Source organism: Tamandua tetradactyla, chromosome 5 (assembly GCF_023851605.1).
Source record: "Tamandua tetradactyla isolate mTamTet1 chromosome 5, mTamTet1.pri, whole genome shotgun sequence".
Lineage (NCBI taxonomy): Eukaryota > Metazoa > Chordata > Mammalia > Pilosa > Myrmecophagidae > Tamandua > Tamandua tetradactyla.
In genome coordinates this window covers 168,050,936-168,070,010 of record NC_135331.1, presented here as the reverse complement: position 1 = coordinate 168,070,010, position 19,075 = coordinate 168,050,936, and the positions used below count along the sequence as shown (strand labels likewise).

Here is a 19,075-nt window from a genome sequence, read left to right as displayed (position 1 = left end):
TTAGGGCTCCACTTCAGAGGGCTCCTCTTTAATTTTGGTACCATACTTAACACAAACGACAAGGTTTTCCATCTGTTGCTCACATTCAGTGGTTGAGGGGTGGAGAGGAAGGTGCCGGGTCGGCGGGCAGGGTAATGGCCGGGAAGCCGCCAGGGCTGGACCCGAGGGAGGCGGAGGAATCTGTGTGCTGCCACCGCCGCTTCCTTTCCAGCGGGATCCGCGCGGCCTCCGTTGGCCCCATCTTGGCCATGATGATCCATGGCCTCCAGAGCAGCCACCAGGACTTCTCCCTGGGGTCCTGAGACCTGATGGCTGCCCAGACTCACACCAGGAAGCCAGTGGACGTAGAGAAGTTAAGGGCCATGACTTGCATATGCCCTTCCCTCCCTGAAATGACACGTGGGAACAGTGTTAAATCCAGCATGGCTCTGGCTTTGGGACTGAGATCAATCCTACAGATGCCTTAAGATGTATAAGTAACTACCAAGGAAAGCTCAAAGTAGCCTGTCCTCATGAGTGGCAGGAAAGCAGGATGGAAGATGAACACTCTAAAGATATTATTGGCTGGCTAGTCTGACTGCGAAACTCGGCTGCGGTGAGTGAGATCCCCGAGCGGTGGGCGATTTCCCGAGCAGCCGCAGCTGCGGCGGTCCGAGCTAATCCCTCCCTCCTTCCCGGGCTGGCTGAGAGACTCGGAGAGACAAGCTTCCCAGCCAAGGCGGCCGGCGCCACACTTTTGCGGGCGGCTTCGAGTCCGCGACTACAAGTCTCGGATCAGAGGGCTATCCAAAGTCTGGGCTGGCAAGTCTGATTGCGAGACTTGGCTGCGGCGAGACCCCCGAGCGGCCGCAGCTGCGGCGGTCGGAGCTAATCCCTCCCTCCTTCCCGGGCTGGCTGAGAGACTCGGAGAGACAAGCTTCCCAGCCAAGGCGGCCGGCGCCACACTTTTGCGGGCGGCTTCGAGTCCGCGACTACGAGTCTCGGATCAGAGGGCTATCCAAAGTCTGGGCTGGCAAGTCTGATTGCGAGACTTGGCTGCGGCGAGACCCCCGAGCGGCCGCAGCTGCGGCGGTCCGAGCTAATCCCTCCCTCCTTCCCGGGCTGGCTGAGAGACTCGGAGAGACAAGCTTCCCAGCCAAGGCGGCCGGCGCCACACTTTTGCGGGCGGCTGCGAGTCTCGGCTTCGAGTCCGCGACTACGAGTCTCGGATCAGAGGGCTATCCAAAGTCTGGGCTGGCAAGTCTGATTGCGAGACTTGGCTGCGGCAAGACCCCCGAGCAGCCGCAGCTGCGGCGGTCTGAGCTAATCCCTCCCTCCTTCCCGGGCCGGCTGAGAGTATCGGAGAAGCAAGTTCCCCAAGCCGAGGCAGGCGGCGCCCTTCTTTTGCGGGCGGCTTCGAGTCTCGGCTTTGAGTCCGCGGCTACGAGTCCCGGATCAGAGGGCTATCCAAAGTCTGGGCTGGCTAGACTGACTGCGAGACTCGGCTGCAGTGAGACCCCCGAGTGGTGTGCGATTTCCCGATCAGCGGCAGCTGCGGGGGTCCGAGCTACTCCCTCCCCCCTTTCCGGGCCGGCTGAGAGTATTGGAGAAGCAAGTTTCCCAAGCCGAGGCAGGTGGCACCCCTCTTTTGCGGGCGGCTTCGAGTCTCTGCTTCGAGTCCGCGGATACGAGTCTCAGATAGGAGGGCTATCCAAGCCGCGGAAGCCCCCCCCCCTCGGGAGGCTTCCTGGTCCGGTGGGGAATCCCCCAGGCCCGCTGCGGCCCGCAACCAGCCACAGGGTCCCCTCAAGCCGCGGCAGCTGACGCCCCCACCACGCGCGACCCCTGAACCAACGGAGAGAATTGGATCCGAAATCCCCAGGCCACGGAGATCGGTGACTGGGGGAGACCCATTCCAAACACTTGAGACAAACGTGTGCCACGTGCGCCACGTACTGGGCAAGATAAGAAAAACAGATCCCAGAGATTTCACAGAAAAATCTTACAACCTTGCTGGGTCCAACACCCAGAGAAATCTGAATAAATGCCCAGACGCCAGCAGAAGATAACTGTCCACGCTCAAAAGATTGAGAATATGGCCCAGTCAAAGGAACAAACCAATAGCTCAAATGAGAACAAGAGCTGAGACAACTAATCCTGAATATACGAACAGAAATGGAAAACCTCTTCAAAAATGAAATCGATAAATTGAGGGAGGACATGAAGAGGACATGGGCTGAACATAAAGAAGAAATAGAAAAACTGAAAAAACAAATCGCAGAACTTATGGAAGTGAAGGATAAAGTAGCAAACATAGAAAAAATAATGGATAGCTACAATGATAGATTTAAAGAGACAGAAGATAGAATTAGTGATTTGGAGAATGGAACATCTGAATTCCAAAAAGAAACAGAAACTATAGGGAAAAGAATGGAAAATTTGAACAGGGTATCAGGGAACTCAAGGACAATATGAACCGCACAAATATACGTGTTGTGGGTGTCCCAGAAGGAGAAGAGAAGGGAAAAGGAGGAGAAAAACTAATGGAAGAAATTATCACTGAAAATTTCCCAACTCTTATGAAAGACCTAAAATTACAGATCCAAGAAGTGCAGCGCACCCCAAAGAGATTAGACCCAAATAGGCGTTCTCCAAGACATTTACTAGTTAGAATGTCAGAGGTCAATGAGAAAGAGAGGATCTTGAAAGCAGCAAGAGAAAAACAATCCATCACATACAAGGGAAACCCAATAAGACTATGTGTAGATTTCTCAGCAGAAACCATGGAAGCTAGAAGACAGTGGGATGATATATTTAAAATACTAAAAGAGAAAAACTGCCAACCAAGACTCCTATATCCAGCAAAATTATCCTTCAAAAATGAGGGAGAAATTAAAACATTCTCAGACAAAAAGTCACTGAAAGAATTTGTGACCAAGAGACCAGCTCTGCAAGAAATACTAAAGTGAGCACTAGAGTCAGATACAAAAAGACAGAAGAGAGAGATATGGAAAAGAGTGTAGAAAGAAGGAAAATCAGATATGATATATATAATACAAAAGTCAAAATGTTAGAGGAAAATATTATCCAAACAGTAATAACACTAAATGTCAATGGACTGAATTCCCCAATCAAAAGACATAGATTGGCAGAATGGATTAAAAAACAGGATCCTTCTATATGCTGTCTACAGGAAACACATCTTAGACCCAAAGATAAACATAGGTTGAAAGTGAAAGGTTGGGAAAAGATATTTCATGCAAATAACAACCAGAAAAGAGCAGGAGTGGCTATACTAATATCCAACAAATTAGACTTCAAATGTAAAACAGTTAAAAGAGACAAAGAAGGACACTATATACTAATAAAAGGAACAATTAAACAAGAAGACATAACAATCATAAATATTTACGCACTGAACCAGAATGCCCCAAAATACGTGAGGAATACACTGCAAACACTGAAAAGGGAAATAGACTCATATACTATAATAGTTGGAGACTTCAACTCACCACTCTCATCAAGGGACAGAACATCTAGACAGAAGATCAACAAAGAAATAGAGAATCTGAATATTACTATAAATGAACTAGACTTAATAGACATTTATAGGACATTACATCCCACAACAGCAGGATACACCTTTTTCTCAAGTGCTCATGGATCATTCTCAAAAATAGACCATATGCTGGGTCACAAAGCAAGTCTTAACAAATTTAAAAAGATTGAAATCTTACACAACACTTTCTCGGACCATAAAGGAATGATCTTGGAAATCAATAATAGGCAGAGTGCCAGAAAATTCACAAATACATGGAGGCTCAACAACACACTCCTAAACAACGAGTGGGTCAAAGAAGAAATTGCTAGAGAAATTAGCAAATACCTCGAGGCGAATGAAAATGAAAACACAACATATCAAAACTTATGGGACGCAGCAAAGGCAGTGCTAAGAGGGAAATTTATTGCTCTAAATGCCTATATCAGAAAAGAAGAAAAGGCAAAAATTCAGGAATTAACTATCCATTTGGAAGAACTGGAGAAAGAACAGCAAGCTAACCCCAAAGCAAGCAAAAGGAAAGAAATAACAAAGATTAGAGCACAAATAAATGAAATTGAAAACATGAAAACAATAGAGAAAATCAATAAGGCCAGAAGTTGGTTCTATGAGAAAATCAATAAGATTGATGGGCCCTTAGCAAGATTGACAAAAAGAAGAAGAGAGAGGATGCAAATAAATAAGATCAGAAATGGAAGAGGAGACATAACTACTGACCTCACAGAAATAAAGGAGGTAATAACAGGATACTATGAACAACTTTACGCTAATAAATACAACAATTTAGAGGAAATGGACGGGTTCCTGGAAAGACATGAACAACCAACTTTGACTCAAGAAGACATAGATGACCTCAACAAACCAATCACAAGTAAAGAAATTGAAGCAGTCATTCAAAAGCTTCCTAAAAAGAAAAGTCCAGGACCAGACGGCTTCACATGTGAATTCTATCAAACATTCCAGAAAGAATTAGTACCAACTCTCCTCAAACTCTTCAAAAAAATCGAAGCAGAGGGAAAACTACCTAATTCATTCTATGAAGCCAACATTACCCTCATACCAAAGCAGGCAAAGATATTACAAGAAAAGAAAACTACAGGCCGATCTCTCTAATGAATATAGATGCAAAAATCCTCAATAAAATTCTAGCAAATCGTATCCAACAACACATTAAAAGAATTATTCATCATGACCAAGTAGGATTCATCCCAGGTATGCAAGGATGGTTCAACATAAGAAAATCAATTAATGTAATACACCATATCAACAAATTAAAGCAGAAAAATCACATGATCATCTCAATTGATGCAGAGAAGGCATTTGACAAGATTCAACATCCTTTCCTGTTGAAAACACTTCAAAGGATAGGAATACAAGGGAACTTCCTTAAAATGATAGAGGGAATATATGAAAAACCCACAGCTAATATCATCCTTAATGGGGAAAAATTGAAAACGTTCCCCCTAAGATCAGGAACAAGACAAGGATGTCCACTATCACCACTATTATTATTGTGTTGGAGGTTCTAGCCAGAGCAATTAGACAAGAAAAAGAAATACAAGGCATCAAAATTGGAAAGGAAGAAGTAAAACTATCACTGTTTGCAGACGATATGATACTATACGTCGAAAACCCGGAAAAATCCACAACAAAACTACTAGAGCTAATAAATGAGTACAGCAAAGTAGCAGGTTACAAGATCAACATTCAAAAATCTGTAACATTTCTATACACTAGCAATGAACAAGTGGAGGGGGAAATCAAGAAACGAATCCCATTTACAATTGCAACTAAAAGAATAAAATACCTAGGAATAAATTTAACTAAAGAGACAAAAGACCTATGCAAAGAAAACTACAAAAAACTGCTAAAAGAAATCACAGAAGACCTAAACAGATGGAAGGGCATACCGTGTTCATGGATTGGAAGACTAATATAGTTAAGATGTCAATCCTACCTAAATTGATTTACAGATTCAATGCAATACCAATCAAAATCCCAACAACTTATTTTTCAGAAATAGAAAAACCAATAAGCAAATTTATCTGGAAGGGCAGGGTGCCCCGAATTGCTAAAAACATCTTGAGGAAAAAAAACGAAGCTGGAGGTCTTGCGCTGCCAGACTTTAAGGCATATTATGAAGCCACAGTGGTCAAAACAGCATGGTATTGGCATAAAGATAGATATATCGACCAATGGAATCGAATAGAGTGCTCAGATATAGACCCTCTCATCTATGGACATTTGATCTTTGATAAGGGAGTCAAGCCAACTCACCTGGGACAGACAGTCTCTTCAATAAATGGTGCCTAGAGAACTGGATATCCATATGCAAAAGAATGAAAGAAGACCCATATCTCACACCCTATACAAAAGTTAACTCAAAATGGATCAAAGATCTAAACATTAGGTCTAAGACCATAGAACAGTTAGAGGAAAATGTAGGGAGATATCTTATGAATCTTACAATTGGAGGCGGTTTTATGGACCTTACACCTAAAGCAAGTGCACTGAAGAAGGAAATAAATAAATGGGAACTCCTCAAAATTAAACACTTTTGTGCATCAAAGAACTTCATCAAGAAAGTAGAAAGACAGCCTACACAATGGGAATCAATATTTGGAAACGACATATCAGATAAAGGTCTAGTATCCAGAATTTATAATGAGATTGTTCAACTCAACAACAAAAAGATAGCCAACCCAATTACAAAATGGGAAAAAGACTTGAATAGACACCTCTCAGAGGAGGAAATACAAATGGCCAAAAGACACATGAAGAGATGCTCAATGTCCCTGGCCATTAGAGAAATGCAAATCAAAACCACAATGAGATATCATCTCACACCCACCAGAATGGCCATTATCAACAAAACAGAAAATGACAAGTGCTGGAGAGGATGCGGAGAAAGAGGCACACTTATCCACTGTTGGTGGGAATGTCAGATGGTGCAACCCCTGTGGAAAGCAGTTTGGCGGTTCCTCAAAAAGCTGAATATAGAATTGCCATACGACCCAGCAATACCATTGCTGGGAATCTACTCAAAGGAATTAAGGGCAAAAACTCAAACAGACATTTGCACACCAATGTTTATAGCAGCGTTATTTACAATTGCAAAGAGATGGAAACAGCCAAAATCTCCATCAACAGACGAGTGGCTAAACAAACTGTGGAAACCTTTGAAGCTATACAACAGATTATTTAGGAACATTACTTTGAAAATCACTTGTTAAAGGTTGCACCTCAACAGATCATATAGAGTCAGAGAAACTGAAAGCCAGAGAACAGATTTAGTTTCTTGAAGAAGTTCTCCTGTTTGAGGATGAACTTCATGATGGTGGAGTTTCAAGCCTGAGTGAAAATTAGAGTAATGCCTAGATTTTTCCTGCTCTTGCAGTTTCTCTTGAGAATTGATGAGGTGTTTATCAGGATGAATGACACAAGACTTTACCATGAGATAGGCAAGCCCTTTATGTTATGAGAATATACATGGCAGGCAAACAAAATTTATATTTAATGCCTGTGTTCTAGTTTGCTAGCTGCCGGAATGCAACACACCAGAGACGGATTGGCTTTTAATAAAAGGGGATTTATTTTGTTGGTTCTTCAGAGGAAAGGCAGCTAACTTTCCACTGAGGCTCTTTTCTTACGTGGAAGGCACAGGATGGTCTCTGCTGGTCTTCTCTCCAGGCCCCTGGGTTCCAACAACTTTCCCCGGGGTGACTTTTCCAAAGGCCTGGGCTGAGCTGCAAGTGCTGAGATGAGAAATGCCGAGCTGCTTAAGCTGTGCTACATTGCGTTCTCTCATTTAAGCACAAGCCAATTAAGTCAAACATCACTCATTGCAGCAGACACGCCTCCTAGCTGACTGCAGATGTAATTGGCAACAGATGAGGTTCACATACCATTGGCTTGTGTCCGCAGCAACAGAACTAGGTGTGCTCACCTGGCCAAGTTGACAACTGAATCTAACTAACACAGCCTGTTTCCCCTTCCCTCTTCATGGAACCTAAGGAAATATCCCAGTACTTACCAATAATAGAGGCCGTTTGTGAGAAGCTGATACTTCCAGAAAGAATTGATCCTAACCTTACACAGACTCACAAGAAAAGAGACTTGTGGAGTAGATTGTGATAACAACATGTATTCACCATCAAATCTGATTGGAGACCTTGGCTGTTAGTAGTGGGTATTTTCATTATGAGAATTAATTGCCCTGTTCATGTACAGATTTTCTGCAGCCTTATAGGAAAAATAAAAGATTGTTACAGGCAGGTGCCACTCAACTAATTGCTGTTTGTACTATCTTCAAATTCATATCCCAGATTTATATTTTCTGCAGTTAAATTTGGATTTCTAAATTTTCACAAACTGGTACCTCAGCGGTAGTGATAAGCGTTTGTCTCAAAGAGCAGTGGTTCCATCACGAGGAAGTTAATTTAAATACCCGATCGCAACACCTTGTGGCTTTCATAGGATTTCCTAATTGTGCATGTTGAGTAGGGTTATGTTGTTCACTTTCTGATGTTTTTTTGTACTTCTAGCGAACTGTGACTTGTTATGATCTCATCTTTAATGATTATCACCCACAAATTTTTTTAATGCCACCCCCCAATTTAAATTTAATTGGCTTTTGAAGACTAAAGAAAGTGCTAGACATAGAACCAAAAATGACTGGTTCTTTTGAAGAACTTAAGCTGTTTTGTCTATTGAAATACATGAACATGATTTACCACTGACAGGATGTCAGAGCTGCAGAGCTATATTTCCCCCATCTTAGGGGCTCTCTCTTATATTTGGTTCCTCCTGTACTGACATTTCTGTACTCCCACTTTCCACGAAAGTTCAGAGGGAATAAATCCCTTGAATTTGGTACTGGTCCTAAAAGGTTTGACAGGCTTATAGGAATTGTTTCTTAGGAAATGTTACATCTGTCCCTAAAACAATCAGATTGATTTTTCTGCTTGAAATACTTGGGAAGTAGGTGTGTATGTGTGTGGGGGTGGGGGTGGGGGAGGGCTTATTTTATAATATAAAAACCATTTTTTCTTCCTTACTATTCATCTTTCCAACATTATAAGGACACAATAAACTATAATTGACACAGGACCCAGATAGAAACTACCAAAAGTATATTTAAAATCCACCTGGCTATTTTGATGCTCACCCTTTAAACATTTTATATCCTTTTCTCCTTTCTATGTTGTCAGTGAGCAGTGGTTATAAGACACCAAGTAGAAAGTAGGGGAAAAAACCTTTTTTCTATGTTATTGGAAATAACTGTTGTACATATTTCCACTTGATGGATGAATCATTAAATTGGAATATTTAATTGAAAGTATTAGCAAAGCTCTTCAGGTATTACCTTGAAGATAAATTTTAGTGAAATAAATATACTTGGATATTCATCACTGTCTAAACTAGTGTATTATGAACCAACTGATAGGTATATGTGATCAGCTAAATTTGATCATAGATGGTTTTGGTATTTATCTGCCTTCTGCTTGCATCACCTCAAGGTATAGAAATAAGTACTTTTTTTGGCTTTAGGGAAACACATGGCATGGAATTGTATGTTAAATATTCCTATATCTTCTTTTAGGACAGGAAAGTATAGATATTATACTCAGCTTTCTGCATTTTATTTGCTTTGAAGACTTGAATGGAAGCAGAACACTCTTTATTCATGCAATTAAAAATATATAATCCTATAAAAATATTCATTAGTTGAAATTTCTGGCCTACATCATATCTTTCATATATATATATATATTAAACTTAGTGATTCAGATGTCTTAGTTCCTGAGTCAGTCTTAGATTACTTAGAGAAACCACTCTTAAAAATTGCAGTGAATTAAAAGAATTGACCTTTTTTCCAGAGGGTGGGATATAGATAGGATGATGGTGCTTCTGAAAATTTTATTAGTGTATTACTGTGGAGAATACAAGAAAACTTGTATTTGCCCATTTCTAAACAATACATACCATTTTATATTTATTTGTTCCAAGTGTCTTTTTGTAAGAGGAGAATAAAAATAAGGAGTTACTGATCGAAAAAAATCATCTGTGGTTTCCTGGAAGCACACAAACTTGTTTAAAAATCGCTCAGAATTGATATGTTCACCATCCACATTAGTAATTAACATATTTGTGTTGAAGAGTGACAGTGAGGAGGACACAAGTTTGCAGAACTTTCTAAGCACCTGCTAGACTTGTCTTGACCCAATTCCTTCCTACTACTATTAGTAATCATCTCAATACCTCTCAGCCCTCCCATTGAGGGTTGAAAGGCAAAATAGAAGTCAAAGGGGTTGTCTTGAAAAAAGCAAGCTGGACTAGTCCCTTGCTTCTCAGAGAATGGTCCACAGACCATCATCAACTGCATGCATTTATAAATGCCAGACTCTTGGCAGCCATCCCACCCCTTCTGAATCAGAATCTGCATTTTAACAAGATCCCCCACATAATTTTGTGTGCATCTTAAATATCTGAGTACCAGCGTACATCCACTCTCAATTTATTGTCCATTGGTGATATAGTCTACATCCCAGAGGAAAAAAAGCCATCTTCTGGAGGGCTGATTTGACTCCCAGAGCCTATCAAACTCTTAAATACAAGAGCTGTAAATGTTTTTTTTAAAACATTTTAAAATAATTTTATTTTAAAAAGTATTTATACTCATTCTTTATCATTCATATAACATAGAAAAGAACAAAGCAGGAACTAAAAACAATACTCCAGATTTTTACACCCAAAGATAATTACTGTTAATTTTGGAGGGAAAATCTTCCATCCATCTTTATATACATAGATATACATTTGTTTATATATGTACAGTTTTACCCAAAATAAGTCATATTCTACATACTGGTTTAGAAATCATTTCACCTGACATTAAGCAATGAACAGCTTTTCATGTCAATGAATAAAATTTATCATAAATTTTAATGGCTTCATACTATTTTATTTTCTAATGAATGGTAATCTATTTACTGGGTCTCAATTAATGGACATTTAGTTCATATCCTTTTTTCCCTTTATTTTGCTATCATTGTTGCTAAAAATATTGAGGGCAACACAATCTTTTTAAGTGCTCTTCTTCCTTCTCCTGACAGGTAATGTAAGAAATGATGAATGATGAGACTCAAGAAAGGATCCAAGGAGTATATAAATGACAAAACCAGGGATTTAGAGTGGATGAGGTGGTCCTAGAAAATTTTTAGTGATCACAACCTTTATAAATGACTTCCTTCTTATGTGCATTACTACATATGTGCATCATTACTGTTCTGCAGTGGCCGTGAGGCAACAAATAGTGTTTAGAAGGAACAGCAGTCATGTGTCTCTCCAGAGCAATGCCTGTTAGTTTCTCATCCCAGGAATCTACCTGCTCTGCTCCTTTGTCAACCTTTCTTCTATTTACGACACACATCTGTTGGCTCTACCTGATTCCTTTGAGTATGTCCAGTGTAAGTCTATACACTTTTTTTTTTTTTAGGTGCATGGTCCAGGAATCAAACCCGGGTCTCCGGCATGGAAGGCGAGCATTCTTCCACTGAACCACCGTACACCCTAAGTCTATACACTTTTGAACCCCACTCTGTAAAGGGAAAAGGACTAGGTTCCCTCTTCTGGACATGGGCCAGGAAATTCCAAATTGGGAAATGCAGAAATTCCTTTTTGGAAAGGTGCACTGCCCATCCCACCTCTCTGATAACCTCTATGTGAGCAAAGCTCCCAGTACATAGATAACCTTCACACTCCGAGTGGAGCAGTCTGGTTTCAGCTCTGTGGCCCCTCACTTTATCTGTGGCAGCAAAGATGATCCTTTCCTCACAGCTTGCAGAGAAGTCTATTCCTGTCCCCTGCCCATGTGGCATGTGGGAGAGTTGTCTAGAATGAGTGCTGCTCTGATGATCTGTGCCCAGCTGCCTGCAGTCCATGCTTTGCACAAAAGGAGGTACATATTTTCTGGAGCCAGGTGGCTGGAGCTGGGAAGGAGGAAAATGTTCTTTCCATTTCCCTCTTTCACCCTATTATTTTTTTTTTTGTAAATTTTTATTGTGGTAACTCATATGCAACATAAAATTTTCCATTTTAAATACTTTTATGTCAACAATTCAATGATTTTACTTAAAATTCACAATATTGTGCTATCATCACCACCATCCATTACCAAAACTTTTTCATTACACTAAACAGAAACTGGGTACCCATTAAAGTTGTAAATCATCATTCTATCTCCTCCTCAGCCCCTGGTAACCTGTAATCTACTTTGTCCGTATGAACTTGCTTGTCTTAGGCATTTTATGCAAACGAGATCATATAAAAGTCAGTCATTTTGTGTCTGGCTTATTTCACTCAGCATTATTTCTTCAGGGTTCATCCATGTTGTAGCATATATTAGAACTTGATTCCTTTTCATGGCTGAATAATATTCCATGGTATGGATATACCACATTTTGTCTATCTACTCATTTGCTGATAGACATTTAGGTTGCTTCTACCTTCACTATTCTGAACAATACTTCAATGAACACTGGTGTACAAATATCTGTGAGTCCCTGTTTCAAAGGGGATATATACACAGAACTGGAATTCCTAGCTCATACGGTAATTCGATGTTTAACTTTTTGAGGAAGCATCAAATGGTTTTATATGACAGCTGCACCATTTTACATTCCCACCAGCAATGCATGAGTTCCAATTTCTCTGCATCCTCTCAAACACTTATTATTTTCTGTTTTCTAATAATGACATCTTTGTGTGTGTGAAGTGGTATATCATTGTGGGTTTTTTTTGTTTGTTTGGGTGCATGGTCTGGGAATCGAACCTGGGTCTCCCTTATGGAAGGTAAGCATTCTAACCACTTACCCATGCACCCTCATTATGGTTTTGACTTGCATTTCTCTAATGACTAAAGCTTTTGAACATCTTTGCATATATTTGTTGGCTATTTGTGTATCTTCTTTGAGAAAATGTCTATTCAAGTCTTTTTTTACATGTTTTAATTGGATTCTTTGTCCTTTTGATGTTGTTATAGGAGTTCTTTTTTATTTTTTTGTTATTAAACACTTATCATATATATGATTTCCAAATATTTTCTCCCATTCTGTAGGTTCTGTTCTCATTTTCTTGATACCATCCTTTGGTACACACAAGTTTTTTTTTTTTATTTTGATGAAATTCCATTTATCAATTTTTTCTTTGTTTTTTTTTTGTGCTTTTGGTGTCATATCTAAGAATCCATTGCTAATACAAGATTTTCCCCTACGTTTTATTGTAAGAGTTTTATGGTTTTACCTCTTGTGTTTAGATCTCGCTCCATTTTGAGTTAATTTTTGTATATGGCTTAAGGTAGGATTCCTCTTTTGCTCTTTTTTTTTTTATTCACTCACTTCTTCTATATTTAATAAATCTTTAGTGTATATCAATACATTTAGTTAAAACTATAAGACACCAGGGCAACAGACAGGAAATAGCCATTCTGGATCTTTTCCAAATAACTACATTGAGGAAATTCTTGACTAAATGTTACCTTCAGAAATATTCACACCTAGAACAATTTATATGACCTCCAACTTTCCATAAAATCATTTTATACTATAGTTTATCTTGAAGAACATCTTCTTACACTTCATTGAAGTAATGAAGTATTACTTTGAAACCAGAAAAAGCTCCAAATAACTCTGCAAATAGATAGCAAACATCATTGTACCTGAGCTTAAGAATTAAACTTTTTTTATTGGTTCAATTATTAATTTTTGAAGTACAACTTGAAATTAACATTAATTTCTGAGGCTGCAACTACTCTTTCTCCTGGAATGGTCATGGTGATTAAAAATATTTTAATATCTAATGCAAAGATAATTTCTAATTTGGGGGAAGAAGTTACAAATCTATTTTCTCCAAACTCAAAGGCAAGTGAGTTTACTTTGAAACACTGAACAATTATTTGAGCTAATTAAGGAGACAGACATTAGGGCAGGTCACTCAGGTAGGGATGCAGCTTACCTGAGAACCAGCATCCTTGTCTCATGGGATGGCTCCTCAGGCAGCCCTTTCTCAGGGATTCTACCTACCCTCCCTTACAGCCCTTCTCAGGGCTCAGACTATGCTAATCTGAAGATACCAACTTGTGGACAGGAGCCACAGTCCACAAAGGCCCAGCAGCAAAAGTTTGGTAGCTGAAGGATAGAGTATCTGGACAAAGAAAGATGGCTTGAAAGAAATTTCTGACTGATAACCAAGTTGATAAGTAAGAGCTTTACACTATTAAAAGTAACCATAGCAAAAGAATATTAAAATCTAAGGCTGGGCGGGCCACGGTGGCTCAGCAGGCAAGAATGCTTGCCTGCCATGCCAGAGGACCCGGGTTCGATTCCCAGTGTCTGCCCATGTAAAAAAAAATCTAAGGCTGCACAGCAATGATCTTTCTTAGAAATGTCAGAATTCTGTTGCACTAAAAGAACAAATAAAATCTAGGACTTGGATAAAAACAGTTGAGAAGTTACTTTTCTCTAGATAACAAAATGGTTGTTTTTGTTTGAGCACCTGTCCATATATCCCTAAATTCGTTTTTATCTTTATAAAAAAAGTTGATTTTAACAAAATGATCAACAATAGAATTTAAGGTTGGTCATATCAAATTATTACTAATTTTGGTCTTTCCATTAGTTCCTGACATAAAAATGGTGAGTTTCTCAGTTGTAGGTACGATAGCTTTTAAAGAGAACTTGGGCAAAATAATTTATGATAGCAACAATAAATAACCAAAAGGCCAATGAAGAAAAAGTGTTTAGTGTGATGTTTATCTTAGTTTAGGTTAATATTTTTCCACAAATAATTAGAATGTTTAAGTAAAACTAATGTAAGCATTTTATGAATCATTATAAAAGATTCCAACCTTTAAAAATTATGAAGAGGGCAGGCCACAATGGCTCAGCAGGCAAGAATGCTCGCCTGCCATGCCAGAGGACCTGGGTTCAATTCCCAGTGCCTGCCCATGTAAAATAAATAAATAAATAAATAAAAATAATAAAGAAAAAAAAGTAAAAATTATGAAGACTTAAAGCTCTCATTAATGGAGTTATATAAATGTCAGCTATTGTGCTATTGGTCAACTGTGGTCTGTATTTTCTGGGCCTCTTCAGGCCAGGAATAACAATCAGGTAGAATCTGGTCATAATCAGTGTCCTGCATTTGAGAGCAGACAAATGTTTCCTTGTTTGAGGGCTCAGGATAAGTCGTTTCTGTCTTTTCCTTATATGCCTCTTTCACAATCTCTTCTGCAATTTTCAGAGAAACAGCTCTAACAGTGTTCAAAGGAGAAGAAAGCCGGCCCCCTTCCAAGTGTTTATCTGACACTTGCTGAGATATAACCTCAGCAGTCATGAGAAAGATTTTATCTGGGATGTGCCTCAATCCACATGCCACAGCACCAAGTGCAACTCCAGGAAACACATAGGAACTGTTGCCTTGGCCGGGATATAGAGTCTGTCCATTTGGAAGGATGACTGGATCAAAAGGACTGCCGCTGGCAAAAATTGCACGCCCCTTAGTTAGGTTGTAGTTGGGTTCTGCAGTACGTTCTGTATTGCTAGTTGGATTACTCAAGGCAAAAATAATAGGCCACTCATGAAGGCAGCCATTTCTTTGAGAATTTGTTCTGAGAATGCACCATGAATTACAGCAACACCTATGAGGGCAGTTGGTTTTAATTTTGAAGAGTGGTTTTTAGGTTCTTCATTTCTTCATGTTCATGGGCAAATTCCTCTTTCTCCGGTGTTAGGGAAGCGCATCCCTTCACTCAAGAAAGGCCGATGAAGTCAGGGTTTCTCTCTTAACTGGAAAGGCACCTGGTGGACATGGTGACGTCTGCAGGCTTCTTATCTCATGAAGCTCTTCCAGGGACATTTTCTTTCTTCATCTCCAAAAGTCTCTGGCTACATGGGCTCTGTAGTTCTCATGGCTCTCCCCCTTTCACTCTTTTGCTTGTATAGTTTCGCCGGTACCATTTGTTGAAGAGACTATTCTTTCCCCATTGAGCGGACTTAAGAGCTGTAACTTTTTTCTTTTCAGTCAGCAAACATGATGTTATGGGCAGAAGAGGGATCACGTTTTATAACATTGGCAAATTAATTGATCTCTCTCAACCCCAAGTTATATATTTTTAAAAACCCTGTAAAGTATCTCACTTGCAGATAATCTGAGAGTTATCTGGTGCCCATAGTAGGTGCTGGAAAAATAAAGTTATTTCCCATTCTTATTTAGCATTTCAGAGAGCCAAGAGGCCCTATGAGTTAACTATGAGGCTCACAGCCCAATGAAGGAGGAATGAAACAATTCAATTATCACTCATATTAAAGCCTACTAAGCATGCTTACTCTTAACCGTGTCTCTTAACCATGTATCTCGTTTACCCAAACAGAAGAGAGTTAACATAGGAGGCCTGACCCTGCTGTCTTTGCAAAGGCCTACCCACAAGATTGGCCCTTGACTGGCATCTGAAAATTGGCTCTCAGTGTCCCTAATCACTGATAAGGGCAACTCTCTTTACGCTGTTTGTGCAATGTGTTTATGCTGCTCACCTCCTTTCCTTCTGCGAGTATGGAATTTTGGTGCGTGCTAGCAGAAGATGCCTACCTGCCCAGCCCCCAATAAAAACTGTGGACACTCAGTTTCTAATGGGCTCTCCTGAGCAGAAACATCCCACATGTTATTGCATTTTCATTGCTGGTAAGAGAGCATAAGTAAGCCCGCATGTGGATTCCTCTAGACTCTGCCTGTGCCTTTTTCCTTTATGATCTAGCTGTGTGTCCTTACTGCTTCTCTGCAATAAATCTTACTTGTGCGATGGTCTCACAGACTGTGTCTTCTGTAAACTTCCTCTTTTCTCTAGCTCTCTTTTAATTCTCAGCATCTCGTGACTCTTTTTCCCTCACCTCTTCTCAACTTTTCTTCTTCTCTTCTTCCCTTCTCTCCCCCACCCCCCACTAATACCTTAATGGGCCATTCTGTGATACTGAATCATGCATAACTATAATTTATGATTATATTTATTTATTAGTCTTTTGGTTCCCATTCTTGATTTTTAAAACTTTCAACTTTGCTGCTTAAACATTTTTTCATTTTTAAAATTAACTGCCTCCTTTTTTTCCCCCTTCTTTTTGTGGATAAGACCCACAAAAATGACATATCAAGGTAGCATCCCACCTCGTTCCCTGACTAGTCAAACTATGATTGTAATATAAACATGCAATTTTTTACAGTTAATGGAAGAAAACAGGAATAGGTTTCCTGGTGCCCCAAAATACGGAGGATGGATTGTGGACAACTGCCCCACTGTAAAAGAACTATGGCCATTCTTAACTGAGAAAGGACTTCTACCTGATTTAATAATCTGTTTATCAAATACGGAAGACAATGGTTGGTAATTATTTATCATTTAAATTAAAAAATGTAATTTTTATTGCTTATGAAAGTTTTCATTAAAATATAGAATGGGAAGCTTTTCACCCTCTCCAGGTTCAAATACCACTCCAGCAATCCCTGTAGTACCCAGAGATAACCCAAAACGAGACTTCTGTCCACATGTAGGTGACAAGGGATAAGGCCTGGGTCCTTGGGAGTCCCAGAACGCCCATATAATTTTTCTTTGGAGCTCAGAATTTAACGCCCTGCTTCCCAGTCATCAGTGATCACTTCTAAATGAACAACATCTAAGGCTGCTGGCAGTCACTACATATTAGTCCTTATCCACTTCAGGCGGGAAAAATCAGTACATAAAAATAGCAGAGCTAAATTTTAATTATCCTGTCACTTTGCCTCTAAGGAAATATATTTGAAAAGAGAGTTTCCAGGTGAAAAAATATAATACACTACCTCTTTTAATGTTTTTTTAAATCATTTATATCATTTCAATATATACTTTTAAAAAAGGATTTGACAGTCTTTTAATATTTTAAAGAACATGGAATCTATATTTAAAGGAAAATATATTTTGACATAGACAGAAACAATTTTTCATTGTTAATTTTCAGAATGTATCTCACTCTATTTTATATAGCTTCAAGAATAATATTTTCTTTATATTTCAGGAAAATGTTTACTTAATAGGATATATTTAAAGAATAAATCTGAAGTTGACTCTAAGATTTTAGAACGATTATTAGAGGAACTACGAAAGAAAAAATTAGAGGAAGAAGCAGCAAGGTAAAATTTGCCCAGTTAGATTATCTTTTATGGCTGTTAAATATCTACCTAAAATGTATACTTATGAAATGACTTTAATATCTAACAATGGTCCTATTACTAGATCCAATTCTAATTAAGAAAAACAATAGTTTTGTAAATACTTCCAAAATGTCTAAATGCACAGTTGTGAAAGTTTTCACAGCCCATAATCTAGCTTGTTCTAAATCAAGCATCTATTCTCAGAGGACACTATTAAAAAAAATACATGCATATGTATATATATATATATATATATATATATATATATAAGAAACCACAGGTAAGAATTTTTTTTTACCATATTTATCTGTGACTTAAATAATTTTGCTAACTAGTCTTCACAAATAGAAAAACTTATATGTTAGGAAGTAAATGAAAATACACCAGTTATGTGGCTTATCTCCAAGGCCTGACTAAATTCTACATAGGGAAAGAACAAGATAGTTATTTATATTTAACACCTTGGGTTCAATGGAGTACTTTTAAAAATGTGAACAAAAATCTATTTGTTCATAGCTGAAATCAAGACTAAACTTTAATAAACTACCAAGTTCTTTAGATTGGAGAATAAAATATATATTTTAAAAAACACAGCTTAATTTGCTAATTGTTCCTCCTTGCTGAAATATGCTCTTCAGAGACTTTAAATTTTAACTTGTTCACTGGGATTCCTACTTCTCACAGTGATGAAAGTCAAGACATTTCAGAACTAAATTTCTCTGTGTAAATTCACTAAACCTCCTTCCATTACTGATGGCTCCTATAGAAACTTTCTCAAATGTTATTTCCTTTCCCCCTGTAGATATTAACAATTTGAGAAAGGGTTTGAGAGAGCTTTTTAAGCTTGACCCAGGAGTATTAAATTTTTAGAAATTATAAACCTTCGGGAAAAATTGGGGATAACTGATGAGTGTATATCAGAGAATGTTTTGGTGTTCATTATTCAGCTAAATTAGTTCATTGTTCATCTAAATTAGTTATGCATTTTATAAAGCATAATTTAGTTTAGTTAATAAAAGTATTGTTTGATATGTTAAATAACAAGTATTATTCACACAGTAATTAAAACATTAATTTAGTTTTAGCATTTAAAAGTTTTGTTACAAATGGAGTTATGGTCTGCTGATATTTAAGGGATTCCTTAAATTTTTCCAGTATATGAGCAAGAGTCAAATATTTGAAAATAAAGAAGATATCAGCATAACAATAAACAAAGCTCGTGATTTCTAGACTGAAGGTCTGCTGCCTTTTTAAGCAGATAATAACTATATACATTTCTCCTTTTTAGAAAGAGGAAAAGAG

At 38.7% G+C, this 19,075-nt stretch overlaps 1 protein-coding gene across 7 annotated transcripts in view; it reads left to right on the top strand.

Moving 5' to 3' along the window:
* AK9 (adenylate kinase 9) overlaps nt 1-19,075 on the top strand; it is a 193,565-nt gene that overhangs the window by 89,505 nt on the left and 84,985 nt on the right. For 6 of the 7 annotated variants that reach the window (XM_077162638.1, XM_077162637.1, XM_077162635.1 and 3 more), the window contains 2 exons: nt 16,810-16,966; nt 17,638-17,752. In XM_077162638.1, the coding sequence (XP_077018753.1) occupies nt 16,810-16,966; nt 17,638-17,752 (272 nt within the window). Of the gene's footprint in view, nt 1-11,036; nt 11,235-16,809; nt 16,967-17,637; nt 17,753-19,075 lie in introns of those variants that run through there. The other variant, XM_077162639.1, reaches the window with a different exon arrangement.